The sequence below is a fragment of the Cricetulus griseus genome (genome assembly GCF_003668045.3).
Source record: "Cricetulus griseus strain 17A/GY chromosome 1 unlocalized genomic scaffold, alternate assembly CriGri-PICRH-1.0 chr1_0, whole genome shotgun sequence".
In the NCBI taxonomy this organism is placed as follows: Eukaryota; Metazoa; Chordata; class Mammalia; order Rodentia; family Cricetidae; genus Cricetulus; species Cricetulus griseus.
The window spans coordinates 99,910,791-99,932,625 of NW_023276806.1; the positions used below are offsets into that span (position 1 = coordinate 99,910,791).

The 21,835-nt window shown below is 43.1% G+C and overlaps 1 protein-coding gene across 1 annotated transcript in view; it reads left to right on the plus strand.

Moving 5' to 3' along the window:
* The window catches only part of Setd7 (SET domain containing 7, histone lysine methyltransferase), a 44,562-nt gene that overhangs the window by 237 nt on the left and 22,490 nt on the right, over positions 1-21,835 (plus strand). The window contains exons 2-3 of the mRNA XM_027394942.2: positions 9,203-9,332; positions 18,523-18,724. Of these exons, the coding sequence (XP_027250743.1) occupies positions 9,203-9,332; positions 18,523-18,724 (332 nt within the window). The remainder of the gene's footprint in view (positions 1-9,202; positions 9,333-18,522; positions 18,725-21,835) is intronic.

A 21,835-nucleotide genomic window follows, 5' to 3' on the forward strand; every position in this document is an offset into this window, starting at 1 on the left:
AAGAGTGGCGGTCTGCGACGCGCGCCGGGCTGGGCCGATGGTCACCGCGGTCCCTAAGCGGGTGGCCGGTCGGAAGGGGGCTGCACTGCCACCGCCACACCGCCGGGAGCGCGCCGGGCGCGGCGGGGCACAGACGGGGAATGGAGCCCCGCGGGGTCCACGGCCCTGGGAAGGCTCGGCCCCTGCATCCCGACGGGCCACAGCAGCATCCTCCCTGGGAGTTGTGAAGCTGCCCCAGCACCTTGGCCTCGGTCCTTGAGGGGATGGAGGAGGGGAGGGCGCCGGAGGGCAGTCCCTTTAGACCGGTGATCTCCGAGGAGAAGCTGCCTTTCAGCCACCTCGACTTCCCCTCTCTGACCCTCTGCCCTTTCCAAGCTGAGTCGCTGCGTCCCCTGGCCACCAGGGTCGTGTCTAGGTGGGTCTCCCATCGCAACGCACCCGGCTGCACACCAGGCACATGGCAGCCCCGGCCAACCCTCCGAAAAAAAAAAAAAAGATGAAATCATTGCTAGGTAGTGCACACCGCGCTCCCCACCGGGCTCGAACGCTCGGCGCTCCGGAGGTGGCTAGTCCAGGGCTGCGCTGCCCCCGGGCGAACTCAGCCACCCGCTCCCTCCCCCTCCCTGCTTCCGAACAGGGTGCGGGCACTCGAGCCGGGAACGAAATTGCTGGGTGACACTTAACTTTCTGAATTCCGGGCTGTTGGCTGCGGGTGATATCACCGCCTGGGTGTCAGGTTTCTCCGCCCCTTCTCGAGCGCCCCTCCCCCGACTTTTGTCGCCACAATGTTTTTGCTGAGTTTCTCCGCCTCTTTTTTTTTTTTTTTTTTTAAGCCCCCAACTTCTAAAAGACACGGTGGGGACGTTATACAATCTCGTTGTTTGTGTCATGAGAGGTTATGATTTTGTAACAATGAACACTGTAAAACGCTCTTAAGCGTATTTGTTATTTATTTTACCCTATCCCAGATAATGTTCCCGTGATGTTTTGCAAGATTGAGTAGTGTCGTTCCGGGATTTGTTAAACGGAGCGTCGCAGTAAATAATTTTAAGCTGCTGGTTGAATCTGGTTTCGATCTAATTTGTATGAACAGGTTCTGACAAACGATAAAGAAAAATAAAGTGGCGGTGTTTCACAATGCATATGGATATGCATTTGCTAGTGCTACTTTGGGAGAAATCCCATTTTGATGTGCTCAAAAGCATAACTGCTTTACAGGCTGCTGGAGGCTTAGCGTGTGATGAAGTAGAATAATTTTTTCTTTTTAATTCTTGGAAAGGCATCCGTTCTAATTTAAGTTGTGAAACTTATTTCTTCATTTAGTTTTAAAAAACAATTTTAAACTGCATGGTTTTGCTTGTAACTTCAGAAGAGACTAGAAATGTTGTGAATTCACAGAGCTTATATCTCTCAAAGGAAACTCAATGTTGAGATTTAGGGAGGCCCAGAGAAATCAACCACAGGAATCCTTCTTTAACTTTCAAGTTATTGACTTCTTGTACCTTTCTGTTATGATGGGGGGGAAAGTTCTTAACAAATTGCTAGTGTTGCTCTCTTTCCTCCCTTTTTTATCAATATATTTTTAGTTTTTTTAACTTGTTTATTGTTATTTCATGTGCTATGGTGTTTTGTCTGCAGAGTGTTGGATACCCTAGAACTGGAGTTACAGATAATTGTGAGTTGCCATGTGGGTGCTGGGAATTGAACCTAGATCCTCTGGAAGAGCAGCCAATGTTCTTAACCACTGGGCCATCTCTCCAGGCCCTCCTCCTTCTGTTTTTTGTTTGTTTGTTTGTTTTGTTTTGTTTTTGTTTTGTTTTTACTTACAACTTTACTTGTTTCGTTTTTTCTTAAAATTTGAAAAACAAACCATTGATCACAGATAGTGCGGCAGACTGAGCCACCTTCCCCAGTGCTTCTGTGCTGAAAATGGGCGCTGCTATTTATGCTCCTAGCATTGGTATGTGAATAAAAACCTTTTGTGGTGACACACACCTGCATATGGAGGTGGAGGCAGGAGGAGGATCAGGAGTTCAAGGTCATCCACAGCTGAATAGCAAATTCAAAGCCAGCCTCAACTAGAGGAGACCCTGTCTCGAATTTTTGTTTGTTTGTTTTTTTGTTTTTTTGTTTTTCTAGACAGGGTTTCTCTGTGTAGCTTTGGAGCCTATCCTGGCACTCTCTCTGGAGGCCAGGCTGGCCTCGAACTCACAGAGATTCGCCTGCCTCTGCCTCCCGAGTGTTGGGATTAAAGCCGCCAACGCCAGCTCTGTCTCAAATTTTTAAAAGTATGTTTCCATGTTGATTATGAGTTATTCCAGTGGATTCAAAGCACTAAAGTTTCTTTCCATAAACAGGGAGGCTTGTTATATAGGATGAGCAGACATTATCCTACTAATAGAGCAGGGTTACTATTAATCAGGTGTTCATTTGAGCAAGAAAGGCACCATTAATAATTATTCTACAACAGCAGGCTTAAACCTGGGCATGTCTTGGGCAGTCACTCAATTTTTCTAAAAGTAAAAAAGTAGAGTAACTTTCTTGTTTAACTTTTTGTGGTTTTATTTGATTTGATTTGATTTGAAACAAGATCTCTGTAGCCCACACTGGCTTCACCTTTCAGCATTCCTCTACCCAAGTGCTGGGATTACAGGTGTGAGCAACTATACCTGAATTTTTAAAAGAACAACAACAAAATTTCATTTATTTATTTTGCTGTGTGTGTTAGGCAAGCAATATGCCACTGAGCTACATACCCCAGCCCCAAAGTAACTTTTAAGATTTTAAAGTCCTTAGAAAAGCCAGGAAAAGTGGGACATTCATGTAGTTCCAGTTACTTGAAGGGCTGAGAGGGAACAGATCACTTAAGGCTGGGACCCAACTAACAGAGTTAGACCAGCAGAGCCTAGACCAATAGTTACATTCTATCTCAAAAAAAAAAAAAAAAAAATAGAGAAGAGGGCTAGAGAAATGACTTGGTACTTAAGAACATTTCATTTGCTTTTTCAGAGGACCTGGATTTGGTTCCCAGCACCCACACGGCAACCCACAACCACCAGTAACTCCAGTTCTGTGGACACCAACACTCACACATATAAAATAAAATAAATCTGAAATGAAAAGCCTTTAGACTCAACTCAGGCTGAGATTTTCAGGTTGCCTGGAGCAAGTGTGTGCTCACAGGAAACTGTATCCTTGGGCTTTTCTCCAGATACTGTTGGCCTTGGCACTTTGCACTGCTTAAAATCTAACACACATCTCTGAACTGGTATAAACGGCTGTGATTCTTTCCTAAATAGAAACTCGTCTGGGTGTCTTGATGATTCTTCACCAGCTACTCAACTCTGCATACACATTGTCTTCTCACTGGTTTCCTTGTCACAGCTATTATTACCATCATCTCTGTAATTGTTTAGCTCTTATTATGTGCAGTCTGTGCTAAGTGCTTCTCAGACATTATCCATCCAGTCTTAGGAGGTGGATACTATATTATCCTCATTTTATAGAGAAACTTAGAGAAGTTAAGAACACCTGTCAAAGAAGGGAGACAGGCTAGACTGCAGAAATTCCTTTGTCAATTGTCCTACTGTTCTTTCTTTTGATTGTCTACCTACATTTTCTTTCCTTTCTTTCTCAACAATGTCTCATTCTGTATTTTATTGCCTAGTCTAGCCTGGAATTCATTATGTAGCGCAGGCCAGCCTGGAACTCACTGTGTAACCCAGTCCTCCAGCCTCAACTTTCCTGAATGCAGAATGATGGCATGAACCACCATACCCACCTACATCTTCTTACTTTTTTAAAGCATTTCCCTTAAAAAAATAAAAAAAAACTTATTTTGCTTAGATTTATTATTTTTTTATGTATATAAATGTTTTCCTTGCATGTACATCTGTGTATCATGTGCATCCTGGGGCTGGCATTGTGGACATCTGTGAACCACCATGTAGGTGATGGGAATTGAACCCCAGTTCTCTACAAGAATCATGCACATGCGCGCGCACACACACACACACACACACACACACACACACACAGAGGCATGCACGTGTAAGAGCACCTTGAGGCTCACAATTCCTTGCAGCCTAGAGAAGCAGATGGGATAAGACTGCCCTGGAGAAGTGGCAGCATTGAGCTAAGAGTAGAGTTTGGTGAGTGAAGGAGAGAGGTGTGGAATTGTTTGGCCCATCCAGAAAATACTTTCACTCTAGCTGAAACATGGGGCTGAAAAGAAGAAATGACACCCAAGGGGCAGATGAGAAAAGAAAGGGTCACAGGCTGAGAGCGTAGGCTGTATGTTGGAATGGAGGCCATAGAGCGAAGAATGACAGGCCAGAGGGCTGCTCAGGAAGTTCCATTGTCTGATGCAGTAGGCAGTTGGAGGGCTGAAACAATAGCTGAGGCCTTCACCTGAAGGATCTTGTGGTACCAGATGTGCAGTTATGAGGATAGAAAAAGAGAAGAAAAGAAAAGGCTGGAAATGCATAAGACACACTAAGGAAAAGTGTTCAAAATGAGAAAGTATCAGAATCCTCAGAACAAGGAGCCAAGAAGGAAGCAAGCAGCTCCATGTTCTTCTGTCCCAATCACCTCAAAACAGTATGGATTCTTTTTATTAGCAACTGTCCGATCCTGCCTGTCTCTTACACGCATCTGTGTTGTATGCCTGGGACAGTGTGCTGTGTTCTGACTGCACCCATTCCATGAAATTTACATGAAAACTACGACCCTCACATTTGAGCTCGTGTGCCTTTCACAGCCACTGTGACTACGTCATAAAGAAGGCACAGTCCTTGCATTAATAAACTTGCTTTTTCTTAAATGACTTTTGTGGGGGGAGGGGAGGAGCAGTGTTTTGTCAGCGAAACTAGCAGTATGCATAGGTCAGGGTCTCTTGCTCTGAGGGAAATAGACACAGCACTGTCAGATCTCTGTGGGTCAGCAGGAGATGGTCAGGGGCCCATCTCTGCTCCACAGTGAGCATCATAACAGACTAATCTTATCAAGTTAAGAAAAAAACAAAACAAAACTCTGCTCAGAGGTAACTTCGGGGGAAAATTTTACCTTTGTATTCTTCTGGTAGAGAAAAATATCTAGAACAAAATGGGGGAGGGGGAGATGAGGCATGTTACTTCCCCTTTTCTCTGGCTACCATTCAGGCTGTCTGCAGATAGATTCTGGGTGGCTCGCCTGCTGAGGCTGTGTTATTAGCACAAAGTGGTCATTCCAGTGAACTTGGCCTGTTTTGTGGGCCTGATGCCCACCTTCTGTGTAGTGGGAACTGGCCTGGAAGGTGGTTGGCTGACTCGGCACATTCTGTAGTCTTCAGCAAAGACTAGAGTTTCCACACGGAGTTAGGCAACACAGGCAAGGGCTAGGAATTTGCAACCAAGGTCTGATGTTGACAGTCTTGGCAATTCTCTGCAGCCAGCCCACAAAGACTCCTTGCATTTCACTATAAAGAGCCTGGGCATTGCTAGTGGGTTGTTTTTTGTTTGTTTGTTTTTAAAGATAAATTTTTAAGTTGAAAAGTTATATGAGAAGATACCAAATCACAGTACACTATTTGGCTCAATAGTGCATAGTCCTTTACACGGTCATAAAACTTGAAACAATGATTTTTTTTACCGTATTTTTTTTCTTTTCATAGTTATGTAAGAGTATTTTCATAGTCGTATGTAGTTTACTTTGAATATATTGCCCCATAGTCTCCTGCCTGCCCTTTAGTCTCCTTTGTTTCCCTAAACAGTTTCTCTTTCACTTTCTTTTTAGATTGCTCCTATTATTCATGTGTTCCTGGTGCCCTGGGAGGGCAGGAGAGGGGTTGGGATCCCTGGAGCTGGAGTTGCAAGCATTTGTAAGCAGCCCAATGTGATGCTGGATAGAACAGAAAGCCCTTCAACTGCTGTGTGGTACCTCCCGCTCTTAGAGCTACCTCATTCTGCCATCAGCAAGGAAAAAGAGCACCAATCTTGGCTGCCTTTCTCTAGAGAGAAAGTGAATTGGTGTGTTCGAGGCAGGGGCTTTTCATTTAAAGTGATCAGCATTCTCTTGAAGGTTTTGTGGTTGGTAGTGTATAGTCATCTGTTGTGAGGTTTAAAAGAGGTAACAAGAAAGCACTTAGTCTAGCTATGCACTGCCCCAAAGAGTAGCTTCACAATTTTTTTTCCCTCTGGATAGTAGCCTCCTCCCCATAGGCTTGCTACTAAGGTTGTGATAACACATAACCTTGTTGTCTCAGCAGCATTTGAAGAAGAATTGTGCTGAGATCTCTCACAGCACTTATGTACCAAGGCAACAGGATTGTAACAATCTAATCTGTTCCCTAGCCTTTTCTGCTTTGCAAGTCTTTTTGTTGTTATTGTTTTGACTGGGGCTGTTTGTTCTGTTCTGTTCTGTTGTGTTTTCTGTTAAAGACAGAATGTTGGGCAGCCCAGGCTGGCCTCAAACCTCCTATGTGCTGAGGTCCTCCTTGAACTCCCAATCCCCAGCAGGAAGAATGCAAGCTTTTGCCACCATACCCAGCTTGTTGGTTTTGCTGATGTATGGGGTAGCTACTTCTCAGTTTTACACTGCCCAGAAACCTACAGAAATTCCAGACACTCTCTCTAGTTCACAGCACCTAGTGCTTTTCATTGCCTGCATCTAAGGATGCAAAAGAGAACAAGTCAAGATGGAACTCCTGCTGAGGTCCTACAGATTGAGAACTTGCATATGCAGCCAGACTAGCAGAGAACGGTCACCCATCCATGTATCTTCTTCTAAATGCACAAGGTCACCTGAGAAGTGTCTGTCATTTGGCAGCCCTCTAGGAAACAGTGAAAGGGTTCCTTTTCCATTGGGTTGTTGCAGAAGGGGTCCAAATGGAGCAGAGATGAGATTTGGGTGCCCTCTCACCTGGAGTCAGAAGTGACCTGTGCCTGCTTTCAGTTACACAACAACTTCCGGTTTTTCTTTTCATATCTGAGTTCAGTGCAGAGTGTGGCATACCTTCAGTGTTTGGTTCAGAAATAGGACAAGGGAGGAAGCAAAGTAGGGAGGATTTCACTGGTTTCTTTCCCCTCTGTGTTCATGTTTATCGTGTTTCTCTTGATTTCAAGAAGAGAAACAGTTTTATTAACAACTGCTGTTTAAAATCTGAAGTGTGTGAACCTTTTCTATTGTGGGAGCATTTTCAACACGCCAGCAATTACTCTCCTGAGAGAATAACCTAATTATTCTGATATCTCTACCTAAATCAAAAGTAGGACACTACATTCATTGGAATGCTAATGGCTACACTTAATTGATTTCAATGTTTCATAAGAGAAAGCTTTTAGCCCTATATTGAGTATTTTTTATTAAAAGAGAAAAAACTAAACTTGATCTGTTTCAATGAAAGATTGTCATCAATAGATATTTAGAAAGACTTGTCCAAAACATTTCTTATGACTCAAGTGTCAGAATTATATCATGTAATTCATTTTTTCTACCAAAATAAAGCAATTTTGTGCTAGTTCCCTGCTGATGATTGATTCCCTGACCCTTGTAGGAAAAGGTTGTGTTTAAAGAAAGGAACTAACCCATCTGTGGTGTGTTTCCATAGTCATATAAGGCTGTCTGTGGTGTGTTTCCATAGCCATATATGGCTGTCTGTGGTATGTTTACAGAGCCATATATGGCTGTCTGTGGTGTGTTTGCATAGCCATATAGGGGCTGAAGAGACAGCTCATGTTAAGAGCACTGCTTGCATGTGTAGAGGATCTTAGTTAGATTCCCAGAACTCACATGATGGCTCACCACCTGTAACTCCAGTTCCAGAGGATCCAGTGGCCTCTTCTGGCCACCGACGGCTCCTACATGTGTATGGCACACATCAACTCAACCAGGCACACACATAAATAAACAAATAAGTAATAGTATGTATTGTTGTACTTAGTTCAACATAGGTAACTCATTCCACATAGAGTCAGGTAGAGCGGTAAAACATTTCAGTAGTCAATAATAAAAAGAACATTTTATTTCTTTATGACTACTCCTTTCTTTGTAACTTCTATATTTTTCTATTTTTTTTTTTTTGAGTGCTGGGGATTATTTGCATTCTCAGGCATGCTATCTAAACACTTGCCACTAAGTTCTATCCTCAGCCTGGTACTCTTTCATCTTAAAATAAAAGTTTTAGGAGATTAAAGCAATTCATTGTGGCGGCAAGGTTTGTGGTTTTATGCCAGTGAGCCTTCTGGAAGTCACATTTTTGTGCAATGCACAGTATTTAATATTTTCACCCATGATCCAGGTTGTTAACTCTAGGGAAAAGACAATAGAGTAATTGCTGCCTTTATTCTCACTCACCTCTGCAAAATCTACTCCCCCAGATGAAGGGGGGATGTTAATGAGGGGCTCCTGAGTTTGTGAAACATGTAGTTACAAAGAACCTAGATACTTAGATGCTGACTCCAGATGTGTACTGTGTAACCAGGAAGCACCAGCAGGTCAAAGGTGAGCGTAAGGAATTGTTTCTGGGGTCCAAGATCCCTATTTCAGTGGCAGTGTGCACATGTTCATCTCCATTTAAAAAACAAACACTAGGGCAGTTTTAGGCACATGACTCCTTTGTTGTCTGAATGTAAAATAAAATGGTGCATCCAGACTCTACTAGTACTCAATATCATACTCTAGGATAACATGTAAAATCATATTGCATGCTTGCAACATGTAAGAATAAGATTATAACTCAGTGCCATCTGAGCCACATTTCAGTTAAGATGAGAAGCTGGGATCTTCACTCCAAACATGGGGAAGCTTGGGAAGTGGTAACTAGTGCTGCAGATGGCCCTACTGATAATAAATCCCAATCCCAGGGAAAAGGCAAGCCGGTACAGACTCCGTGTCTTCAAACATGCCCAGGCCTTTCTGTGTGGACCAGCCCATGCATGAAAGTATACAAAACATCAAGTTCTGCATGCTTAGTCCTTTCAAGACACAGAAAAAGCGGGCTGGAGCGAGGGCTCAGCACTTCAGAGCACCTGCTACTTACTCAAGCAAATGACTTGAGTTCAGTTCCCAGTACCCATTCCAACAGCTCACAGCCATCCAGATACAGGGAGATCTGATGCCCTCTTCTGGCCCCCACACAAAGAAGGGGCACCTTTGGAAGTTCTGAGCCAATGGCGGTTGCATCCTGAGTCTGGTGTTAAGGTATGGCCTGTTTCTCTTTCCCCAGGACACCTGGATGATGATGGATTACCACACGGATTCTGCACTGTCACCTACTCCTCCACAGACAGATTTGAGGGCAACTTTGTGCATGGAGAAAAGAATGGACGTGGGAAGTTCTTCTTCTTTGACGGCAGGTAGCCCTCTCTGTTCTGTTTAGTTTGGGGCTGGCAGTGGGGGGTGGGGGTTGTCTCCAATTATTTCAAATCAAAGAATGATACAAATGCAAGAATTCAATTCAAAGTCTGTATACCCCTCATGTAAAAGGTGAGTGAGAGTAATCCCAACATGTATGCAAGGCTTTGGTGACCAGAAATGACAGTGGTGGCTGTGCAGAAGCCAGTCTAAGGTATGCTGAGTCTGGCATGTGTCTGTTCAGTGATGTTCTGCCAAGCCAGATTCAGGGGGCCCCATCTTGCACACATTCATTTCAAATACAGTTCAAAAACTGTAACATAGCTCAATGACATCACACAAGCTGGAAAGCAAGAACTAACCCCCAAAGTTGTCCTCTGACCTCCCCATGTACCATGGCCCATCCTCACATATGCTCAATGTGCACAGGCATACACATCATATATACACACATACTCACACATTGCACACACACACACACAACACACACACACACACACACACACACACACACACACACACACTGGCCCCCAGGGGTCTCTTTCAGGGTGTTGCCTCCTCTTTCAGAATCCCTCTGTCCTAAAAGTAATTCTCCTGTTCCATTTGCATGACAATTTAACCAAAGCTCTTTTACTGGGAAATAACAATTTTTACTTTATGCTGGGATTATATTTGTATTCATTCAACAATATATGTTTTTGTAAATGTCTTATTTCTCCTCCCCACCTAAGGAGAGTTTCTCTATCTATGACATTCTACTGTACTTTATGACACTTTCCCTTAATGTGATACTTTAAAACAATGATAAAGTCCTTGCCACGTGGATGTGGGAGCTGAAAGCAAGTTAGAATTTATCCAGATGGCTACACACACACACATACTCACACACACACACACACACACACTCATACACATGAGCATATTCATCTTTTAAGTTTGGTAGTTAGATAAAGATAGCCAACAATGGACTGACTCTTAGGAAAATAATCCATCAAATTGGTTGTATTTGGTGGCATTTACCTATCAGCTTTACAGACCTGGTGTACAAGAACATTAATAAGCTACCCTGAAGATTTGAGCCAGTGTGCCAAAATACACTCCCCGTTAACCACAAGAAACTGAACCTTTAGTGGGCAGGTAGAGATGGAGACTCCCCATCAGGTGCCACGTGGTCTGGAGCCTGACCACGTGGATGGTCCTGAGGATATTGTAGGAATGTTTCTCTGGTACTGAGAATGCTTTGACATCTGCACCTCTGATTGATTGTAACCTCTAATCTGGATGTTTTGTACAGTTTAGCTGTTCTCTGTGTCACCAAAATTTGTAAACCTAGAGCTAGAACTTGTCACTAGCCTAGAACTGGGAAAAGAGAAAGAAAACAAACAAACAAACAAACAAACCCAGCAGCATCTATTTTGAGGCTTTGGAATGGTCATATTAGGGAGTAATGTTGTCCTTAGCCCAAGGTAAAAGTGAGGTAATTTATTATATGAATGATTGTTCTTCAGTACTGGGGACTGAACCCAGGACCTCATGATGCCAGGCAAGTGATCTACCACCAAGCTTCATCTCCTGCTATTTCAATTCTGTTTCTAGTTACCTGGCTGTCCTCACAGTTGCTGTCCTCCTGCCTCATCCCATAAAATGCTGGGAGCATCGTTGTGTGCCATAGAACCCAGAGTGTGAATATTTATTGTTGATGCTTTTCTTAGCTATGCCAACTAGTTTTCAAAGTATTTGCTACTGCATACCTTTAGTTTTCTGTACCCAAGTCATTTTCGTGTGTGTGTGTGTGTGTGTGTGTGTGTGTGTGTGTGTGTGTGTGTGTGTGTATGACATGTGTATGTACATGTGTATGTATACGTTTATGTGTGTGATAAGTGTATATATGATGCACATGTGTGTATTGTGTATGATGTGTGGTGCACATGTGTGGAGGATAAAAAACTCCATTATTGCTCCTCATTGCCATGAGTCTTGATTTTATAGTTTTTTTTTATTACATTGATTTATTTTTTGGGAGGAGCTAACCATGCCACAGGACAACTTGCAAGAGTTGATTCTCTTTCTACCATGTGGGTGCCAGAGATAAAGCTGTTATCAGGTTTGGTGGCAAGTGCTTTACCTGATGAGCCATCTGGTGTGTTTTGTGTTTGTTTTGAGATAGGGTCTCTCTCTGGCTAGACAGAGATTACGAATCCATGCCATCACACTTGGCTTTGTTTTGTAAGTGGGTTCTAAGGGACTGATGCACATCCTTCTGTTTGCAAGGCAAGCAGGTTACCAATTGAGCTATCATCCGGCCTCCCAAAGTTGTTTTCTAACGCTGGTTCCCTGTACTGCTGTGTCCTGCTGAGAGGGATCCTATGTGCTGAGGGGCAGATGGTGACATTTCCCAGGTTGTTACAAGGTGCTTGGTCACATTTCCGAGAAGCTGCAGTGGAAATGAACTTTTGAAGTCACGAATTCCAGCCTCTCATGTGAGGCAAAATCCTTTCTGTGTTCTTGACCATCAAGCTCAGCAAATAAATATATTTGGGTTTACAATCCCATTTCATTTATGAAGAAACTAAGGCTTGGAGAGGCTAAATAACTTTCCCAGAGTCCCCTAGTTAGTAAGAGTTAGAGTTGATGTGAATTCAATTCTTTATTATCTTTCTTTTTTTTTCCTTTTGCTTTCTCCCCACTACCCCCAGACAGGGTGTCGTGTAGCCCAGGATAGTCTTGCACTCATGGTGTAGTTGAGCATGATCTTGAACTCCCAACCCTCCTGCCTCTACCTTCCAGGTTTTGAGATTACAGGAATGAAACACTGACTAAATTCACTTTTAGAGGCAACCTTTTTTTTTTTTTTTTTTTTTTTTCTACATCTGCCACTCCATTCTGACCATAAGTGAGGAAATAGTGATGGGTCGACTTCCTTTTTTCCTTGCTTTCTTTATTTTCTTTAAGATCACTTCTTAACTTTTTTGTTCGTTAGTTTGTTTGTTTAGTTGGTTAGTTGGTGTTTTGTTTTGTTTTGCTTTCTGACCCAGGGTTTCTCTGTGTAACAGCTCTGCTGTCCTGGAACTTGCTCTGTAGACCAGGCTGACTTTGAATTCACAGAGATCTGCCTGCCTCTGCCCCCCTCTCCCCCAACCCTCTGCACCTAATGTTGGGATTAAAGGTATGTGCTGCCACCACCTGGCCAGCTGCTTTTCTATAGGTGCTTTAGCATTTGCTGGAAGCCCAGCAGGTTGATGGAAGGTGTTCCTAAGGGGTCATTTTTAGTAGTGGCCTCTCCAAACTCCTGTTTTCTCATTTGTAGGATGGGGATAAATGCTTGAATGAGAAAAGCCATAAAGATCTTGGAAGACATAGCACACCTGGCAAGTGTCTGCTGGAGGGGGAGGATGATGATGGTGACCAATCCTGATGTTACTCTAATCTTAGTTGATTACAATGGCCTAGAAGACTACTTGTTAGGGAAAACTTGCAAGTGTCAAATGTCTTTAATGTTGCTACATTCACACAACAATCAACTACTCCAAAAGGTGTGGTTTTCCCACACACACCAGCCCCCATCATCAAGTAAGCAATCCAGTACCAGATACCAACCATCGTCACACATTGCAATTCAGCTCTGTCATGTCCACCTAGGGTAGTGTTCATCTCTCATAGTTCTGGAGGGCTGAGGGCTTTGAGATCAGAAGCTGTTAGACTGATGTCTGGTGAGGATCTGCTGCCTGGCTTACAGATGGCTGCTTAACTTGTCAAAGAATGGAGAAGGGAGCCAGAGCAAGCAAGCTCCCTTGTGTCTTTTTATAAGGGCAGTAAGTGCACTCAGAAGGGCTCTGACTTCATAACCTAATACCTTCCCCAACATCCCACCTCCTAGGACCACCACATTGGGAAATAAGGCTTCAGATTTTACAGGGGCCTAAACATTCAGTCCAAAGCAGTACATTTTTAGGGTGTTCTTTTAAAGAAGAGAACTATATTTTGCTAATTGCTGTTATTTTGAGCCTTTGTGCTGATCAGATTCTCTAGACTCACATGTCCTCTGTGAAAGGATAAAAACAAAGACAAGAGCAGCTTTGAAAGTGTCCAGCATATGGCCAGAGGACCTGCAGAAAGTACTTCCTTCTGCTTGCCCATCACACTTCTGAAGGTGGAAGGTGTCCACTGGAAGTAACTTTAACAGATAGGTTAGGGCTCCTTTGCCTTCATCGGCTTGCAGTATGAGATAATAATTCAGCCACATGAGATAATTCCTAGAACAGTGTTTTGCACTAAGCCACAGTTTGAATCGTTAGAGATAGGTCCTTAAAGTAGAATCTGGTTCATTTTTAAGTTTCCTTCTCAAGGCTTATGTTGATGAGAATACACTAGCAGATGTGTCCAACCTTTTGTATTGGACACAATGTTATCATCTACAAAAGTTCAGACTTGAAAAACACAATATAATAGTTACCAAAAGAAAAAGAATATATCACCTCTCCCCAAAATCTTAACTTTTAAGCAAGCTTGAGATTTGGTGTTGGCCACATGCAAAGCTGTCCCAGGCCATACGCAGCCCACAAACTACAGGTTGGACACAGCTGTTAGAGAAAAGGAACAACTGTTAGGCAGGCCCATGAGGTGGGAAGGACAGAAACTTCTCAGTCCCCAAACCATGAAGAAAAGCCAAGCTTCCCAACTGCTCTTGTGTATTCAAACACTACAGAGGTGGCTGTCAATGAAACAGTAGTATTTAAATTAAGTACAGGTGCATCAATTGGGGTGAGCAGCTGCTAAATTTCTCCACAATTTGAAGTTATATTTCCTGTTTAATTGTTTTTGGAAACTTAGCACCTGATAAAATAAAAGGGCCTGTATATGTAGTTAAACTGTAGAGGAGTTAAATATGTAGAGGAGAAAGAAATGTAGTTAAACTGATGTTTTCATATCCCCTAAGTTTTCCAGTTGTTTGCTTAGATGCCATTGCCAGAAAAAATTAAACAACCCAATGGCCATTTTTGTTATTTCTTACTATCATCCTGAGGAGTCTGCCAAAATGTTATTATTAGGGAGCACGGCTTAATTCATTCAAGCTGGAGAGAGGAGGAGAGGATGGTTGGGGCACTTGCTGCTGCTTTTCCAGACCCAACCCAAGTTCATTTCCCAGCACCACATTAGATGGCTCACTACCTGTAACCCCAGATCCAAGAGATCTGACACCCTCCCTCTTCTGGCTACACACACACACACACACACACACACACACACACACACACACACACACACCACAAATACACACATAAAAAGAAAAAAGAAAATTAAAATAGCAAGGGCTGTTAGTGGTGGCCTATTCCTACAATTCCAGCACTTGGGAGGTAGAGGCAGGAGGACCAAGAGTTCACAGTCCTCCTCAGCTACATAGTGAGTTCAAGGCCCGCCTGAGTACACAGGAGCATGTCTCAAAACAAACAACAGCAAAATACAGAGCTGAGCATGGTGTTACAAGCTTGTAATCCCAACATAAGGAAAAAATAGAAGGATAATGAGTTTGAGGCTAGCCTGAGCTACACAGGGAGACCAAATAACAAAAAAAGAGATGGAGGAGGGAAAGAAAGAGGATGGGGAGGGAGAATGGAAATGTGTAATGTTTACATAAAAAGTCAGTCAAATACTTAGTACAAGAATAGTAAAACTGTATACTTTCTGTAGCTTGGTGATACTTAGTTTATTTTGTTAAAAAAAAACACACTATTTTTTATTTCTAACATTAAAGGTATCCATTCCTTCCTTCTTCCATTCAAATTGGATCATTTATAAATTACTGCGGAAGGAGAAGCATCTTTCTTACTTCCCTAAAAAGGTGGCTTTGAGGGCTCTGGAATTTAGCTAAGCTGTAGAGCATTTTGCTGTCCTGCCTTAAACTGCACTGTGTGTAGTAAGTCAGCTGTGCAAAGAGGAAAATGACTGTTTCTTGAGAGGGAAGTGAGAATAGGCTCACAGGCGAAGAGGCAATAGCAAGCCATCAGACATGGTTGGGACTGAGATCAAAATAAGATGGCTCAGTGGAGCTGGGTATAGAGGCACCTCCCTTAGTCCCAGCACTCAGACGCAGGCGGGTCTCTGTGAGTTGGAGACCAGCCTGGACTATATAGTGAGTTTCAGGACAGCCAGACCTATACAGAGAAACCCTGTATGGCGAAAGATCAAAACCAAAGAAACAAAAAAATGACTCAGTGTCTTGCCTTATCTGAGCTCGACAGTGGAAGGAAGAACTACTTCGCAAAAGTTGTCCTCTTACCTCCGTGTGCCAGCCCTGGCATTCGTGAACTTAACACTCACAAAAACATGTGCAAGTCTGTGCTGGTTTTTTCTTTTCTTTTCTTTTTAACTTGTCTGAGAGACCTGTGACTTTTAGATTTGATCATGAGTCTGAGAGTTACTTGCAGACTTGTCTGTTGGGAAAATACCCAAATATACATTCTGAATGCTGCTGGAAATCTGAAGTCAAATGGGTTGCCAGGACTAGCAAATAAAAACTGAGAGCACTTGGTTAAATCAAAACTTCAGACACAACATGTCTATATTTGTATCTTATATTCAATATTTGGGATATGCTCCTGCTAAAGTTCATAACCTGCCTAAAATTCAGAATTCACTGAGCATATTCTATCTTTTTTTGTTGGAGGTTCAAGATAGGGTTTCTCTGTGTAGCCCGGGGTGTCCTAGAACTTGCTTTGTAGACCAGGCTGGTCTCAAACTCATGGAAATCTGCCTGCCTCTGCCCCTCTGCCCTTCTGCCCCTCTGCCCTTCTGCCCCTCTGTGTCCCAAGTTGAAGGATTAAAGGCATGCACCACTACCACCTGGCTGTTCTTGTATCTTACCTCACAATGCCTCCCAGAAATGGAGAGAGATGACTGAACCGCTTCCCTGCACTGCACACATCACCCAGTCTGTTGATTAGCAATCCTTCTCTTAATTGTGTGAATCTAATGACAGTTGAATCTCATTAATTCAGTTTCACTGAATTTAGAGTTTTGATTATTTATGCAAAAGCTATGTTAAAGTATACTTTATTCCATTCATGATTTTAATAAGCCTATTTGTCATTGATAATACAAACAAACGGGAAAGAGAACTATTTATCTCCTTGGGAGACCACAAATAGTGTAATTACAATGAAATGAGAAGCTGTCACTGTTCAGGCTGTGCATTTCATTTAATAATTACAGATCATTCTCAATCATAAGACAAGATGTCACTCGGCAGTCAGGGACAGGCTGCTCAAACCCTGTGTGTCACTTTGCATTCTACCTGCCCGGGAACACAATGTGTGCCTGTCTTACCTAAGCCAGTACATGATGTGTGCTTGTCCTACTTAATCCAGTACACAGTGTATGCGTGTCCCAGTATAAGGCATGTGTTTACCCTGCCTACCTAGTATGTATTGTGGTCTATCCTGCGTGGCCTCTTGAGCAGCGTGTGCTTACTAGGCAGTACTGTTGGGCTGTAGTTATCCTGTTCACCATGCTGGCTAGCGCCCCATACAATCCTCACTATATAGAATGCATACCTTAAGATACTTACTAGCTGAATCTGTGACTAAAAGCTGGGTGTTAATCAAGCCATCTTTGTTTCTGAATATATAACATTTGTTTTTTTAATCTTTAAATTACATTTGTTCATTTTGTGTATATGTGTTATGTGTAGGGAGGTATAGGCCTGCTTGTGGAAGTCAGAGTACAACTTGCCTCAGTTGGTTCTCTCCTTCCATGACGTGTGTCCAGGGAATCAAACTCAGATGCTCAGATTTGGTAGCAAGTGCCCTTTACCCACTGAGCCATCTGGTTAACTCTTACATTTAAATTTTAAAAAATGGTTTAAGCTGCCCTTCCCTTTATTCCAAATGGTATTTGTGATACACTTACTTCCATTTCATAAGAATATAGACATCATATTTCTGAACTTCCAAACGTGTTTTCTGAGGACAGCAATAAGAGAAGAACAGTTAAATCACCTTGAGTATGCTGTGAGCTTTCTTCTGGTCCAGCCATGGGGCTTGGGCTTTATCAGCCTACTAGCAGGACAAGCAGGGTTGAGCCTACAATCTCCCTCCTTTATCCCACTGATCCTTTTGTCCATGATGGTGCACATGAGCACATGTGTACAGCTGAGTGCCACACACATGACTCCATCAACATCATATGCCACAAAAGTCCTGCAAGATTACCCTGTAACCTCAGTATGGAGCCAGCTATAGCATCTAGATTTGTGTGTGCATACTTGTGTTGTTCATGCAATGACAAAATCATCTAACAATACATTTTCAGAGCCTGTCTCTGTCATTAAGGGACACATGACTGTATAACACAAAAATAAGTCCTCGTCGATCTTCCAAAGTGGTCAAAGGAGAGTCTTTTGATTGGATGCCAATTAACATTGCTACTATAGAATAAAATATTAGTAACTTGAAAGTAAGATGGCCATTTGCATAAGCTAAACCTTAGTAGTATGACTGAAGAGCCCTGTATACAAGCTGTTTAAGAGGGCCTCAAGAACCCCAGAGAGAAGCATAGTGCTCCTCACTGTTAAGTAGAGTGTAACAGTAGAAATGCCAGTGCCCAGCGTAAGCTGGGCATCTGCCTGGCCATGGAGACATGGGTAGCTGAGACTTGTTCTCAGCCCAACCTCTGGGGCTTTTTTCTCTCTTTATTTTAGCAAAGAAAAAAGAGAAGAGATTCTGAGGAATCAGGAGATTATGTGTTAAGGAGATTATGTGTTATGTGTTATGTGTCAAACCCAGGGCCTGGGCATGCTAGGCAAATACTCTACCAATGAGCCGATATCACCAACTATTATTCACCTCTCTGCATTTTTCCTAGTCACCCATCTATGGGAATTCCAGATCAGATCTTGTCCTGAATACATGAAACGGTGGACACAGAGCTGGGCATGTGGGCCCTTGTACCTGACCCTTTATTTAAGATGGCTCAGCCAGTAAAGGTGCTTGCCACCAAGCCTGACAACCTGAGTTTGATCCCTGTGCCCCACACAGTGGAAAGAGAGAACCAAAGACCACAAAATATCCTCTACCCACCACATGTATGCCAGACGGGGAGAGAGGGGGAGAGAGAGAGAGAGAGAGAATGAGAGAGAGAACTATGGATAGTGCTGTGTAATCTGACTGTTCCTTTCTGTTCTCCCTTGTCTGACAGCACCCTGGAAGGATATTATGTGGATGATGCCTTGCAGGGCCAGGGTGTTTACACCTATGAGGATGGGGGTGTTCTCCAAGGCACATATGTCGATGGTGAGCTGAATGGACCAGCCCAGGAGTATGACACCGATGGGAGGCTGATCTTCAAGGGGCAATACAAAGACAACATTCGACATGGAGTGTGTTGGATCCATTACCCAGTAAGCTGGCACCTATCGCTCTAAGGGAAAGGAATGTGTCTAAAGACAATGTTTTGACTTCTCATGATAAACAGTAAAATGTATTCACTGTGAAGCCATGGGTCAGTCGCTAGAGCTGAGAGTGTCTGATGCCCACCTACCTGCTGTGGTTCTCCATGACTTAGATGACTAGGCTTTAGATGGTTATTAATTATTCTTCTGACTCATAGCATATTCCTGAGTATTTACTCATCACTGGCACAAACTAGTTTTATTGTACCATTTATAAAGTAAAAGATAGGCTGGAGGGATAGCTCAGCTGTTAAAGGCTAGGCTCACAACCAAAAATATAAAGTAAAAGATAAGTTGCTTTTAACTCTATTGGCATGTAGAAGGAAGTGGTAGGATATTTCATTGTTGAAATACATATGAGGGATGGCTGGGTGTGATGACATGCCTCTAATCCCAGAATGTAGTAAGATCCAGGACAGCCAGGAGTATGCAGAGAGACCTTGTGCCAAAAAAAAAAAAAAAGGGGGAGGAGGGGAAGAGAGAGAGAGAGAGAAAAGAAATACTATGGGGGAGAGACAGGCTCTCACTGTGTAATCTGGCTGACCTCAAATGTAGTCTGTAGACCAGGCTGTCCTCAAACTCATAGAGATCCACCTGCCTCTGCCCCCAAGTATTGATATTAAAGGCATGCACCATCTCACCCAGCTGTTGCTTAATTTTATCTAGTCTCTTATAGTGAGACTGAATCCTTTTGGAGTCACTACACCACTGCAGCTGGATTTTTACAATCCCCTCACTATGAAGGTGTGTCATGGATTGTATTGCTAGCATTAAGATGATTTATCCTAACTTGCCTTTAAGTGTTTGGTAACAATGCTGGTTTTGAGTCAACTACAGCAAATAGATATGGCAAAGCCCATGGTTGGGAATTAATAACTTTTGTTTGCATTTCAAATACTCCATCTGTTGTTGATGAATTTAAAACTGTGTTTTGAAAGGAATAAACCTTCAGATATACTTTGTTTACTGTTTTATCATATCCAGAGCTTAACTGAAAATACCTTTTTGCTTACTCTGAATTAGTAAGAACAGACCAAGCACAGTGGTGCTTGCTGGAATCCCAGCATTTTCAAATGGAGGCAAGATGATCAAGAGTTCAAGGTCAGCCTCAACGACCTACAGAGTTTGAGGTCAGCCTGGGCTACATACATAGTAAAACTCTGTCCCAAAAAAGCAAATGATTACATGTAAAACAAGAAAAGTGATACCCAGCAAATGTACTTACACATTGTTATATTTCTTGATGTATTATTTGTGTATGAGTGTGCATGGTGTGTGGGAATGTATGTGTCATGCATATGTATGACAGGTGAGGATAATTTGTAGGATCCATCCCCAACTTTACATAGGTTCTGGGGCTTGAGCTCAGGTCTCCAGTCTTGTACAGCAGGCACCTTTCCCCCACCCCCAACCCCCTCCCTGAGCCATCTCACCAGCTCACATTATTGCTCTTTTTTGCTTTAAACAACATACACAACGTTCATACTTTTACTTTTTTCCAAGATTCATTTATTTATTTTATGTATATAAGTGCTGTATCTGCTTGAACGACTTAGTGCCAGATGAGGGCATCATATGTCACTGTAGATGGCTGTGAGCCACCATGTGGTTGCTGGGAATCAAACTCAGGACCCTGGAAGAGCAGCCAGTGCTCTTCCACTGAGCCATCTATCTTCAGTCCCACCCTATTATTCTTTAGAAACTGTTTAGGTGGCTCATCAGATAAGATCACTTGCTACAAATATGAGGACCTGAGTTCAAATCCTTGGAAACCAAGTAAAAAGCCTGTCTTGGTCACTTACGCACTCACAACACCTTTCCTGAGAATCTGAGGCTGGCACACCTCCAAGTTCAATGAGACCCTGCTTCAAGGGAATAAGGCAGAGACACAGAGCAGGGCATCCAATGTCATCCAAATACAGCTGTTTTTTAATTTTTGAGACAGGGATTTTCTACATATTCCTGACAGTACGGGAGCTCACTGTGTAGACCACTCACAGACATCCAACTGCCTCTGCCTCCCTAGTGCTAGGATTAAAGGAACACACACCACACTGTGCCCAGAAAACACAATCGTGTTTTTCATTGGTTAAACTTGGCACAGTTTACACACCTGTGGACCCAGCTACTAGGAGAGCCTGAGACAACTGGGCTTAAACCTGGGAGTTTGAGACTGGGGAAATGGATCAGCAGTTAAGAGTTGCTGATGTTCTATCATAAGGACTGGAGTTTGAATCTCAACATCCACACAAGGGGCTCCAAGGGATCCAATACCTCTCTGTCTGTCTGTCTGTCTGTCTGTCTGTCTGTCTCTCTCTCTCTCTCTCTCTCTCTCTCTCTCTTTCTCTCTGTCTCACACACACACACACACACCACACTACACACACACACACACACACACACACAGAGAGAGAGAGAGAGAGAGAGAGAGAGAGAGAGAGAGAGAGAGAGAATTTTAAAAAGAAACTATACTCCAAGGGAAGAATGTGGCTACTCTTTGTCTTAAGACTTGCCCAAACATGCAAGTCTCCTCTTGTTCAGCTCTGATCCCTGAGATATCATTTAGGTGACTGTCTAGGTAGAAGCAGACAAGCAGATAGACAGGTGCCAAGGGATCTACAGGTCCAGAAGGCTGAGAGTGGGCTTCCAGAGTGGCCAGGCTGAGCTCCATGCTGCCTGTGCTGGGGAGCTACTGACATTTGAAAGAGGGAGTTGTCAGAAGAACGAGTGAAGCCCTGTGTAGGCAGAGGATGGGAGAGAGACGAAACAGGAATCCCAGAGCCTCCCACTCCCTGTCATTTTACTTCTGACTAGGATCAACCGAAGTCCTGTGATGAGATCCAAGGTACACTGAGACCATTCCTTGCATTCATCTCACTGACTGGAGCCAAATTTTGAAACTTAAAATATACAGCGACATTTTTGGGGAATATTTTGTGTTCTTTGTCAATTTGATACACATGTGTACAACATGTCTTCATCATATGTACCCCCAACTCTGCTTCCCAATCCCCCAGGTATCCCCAACATGTCAGCTCGAGTTCCCACCTTTATGTTCTT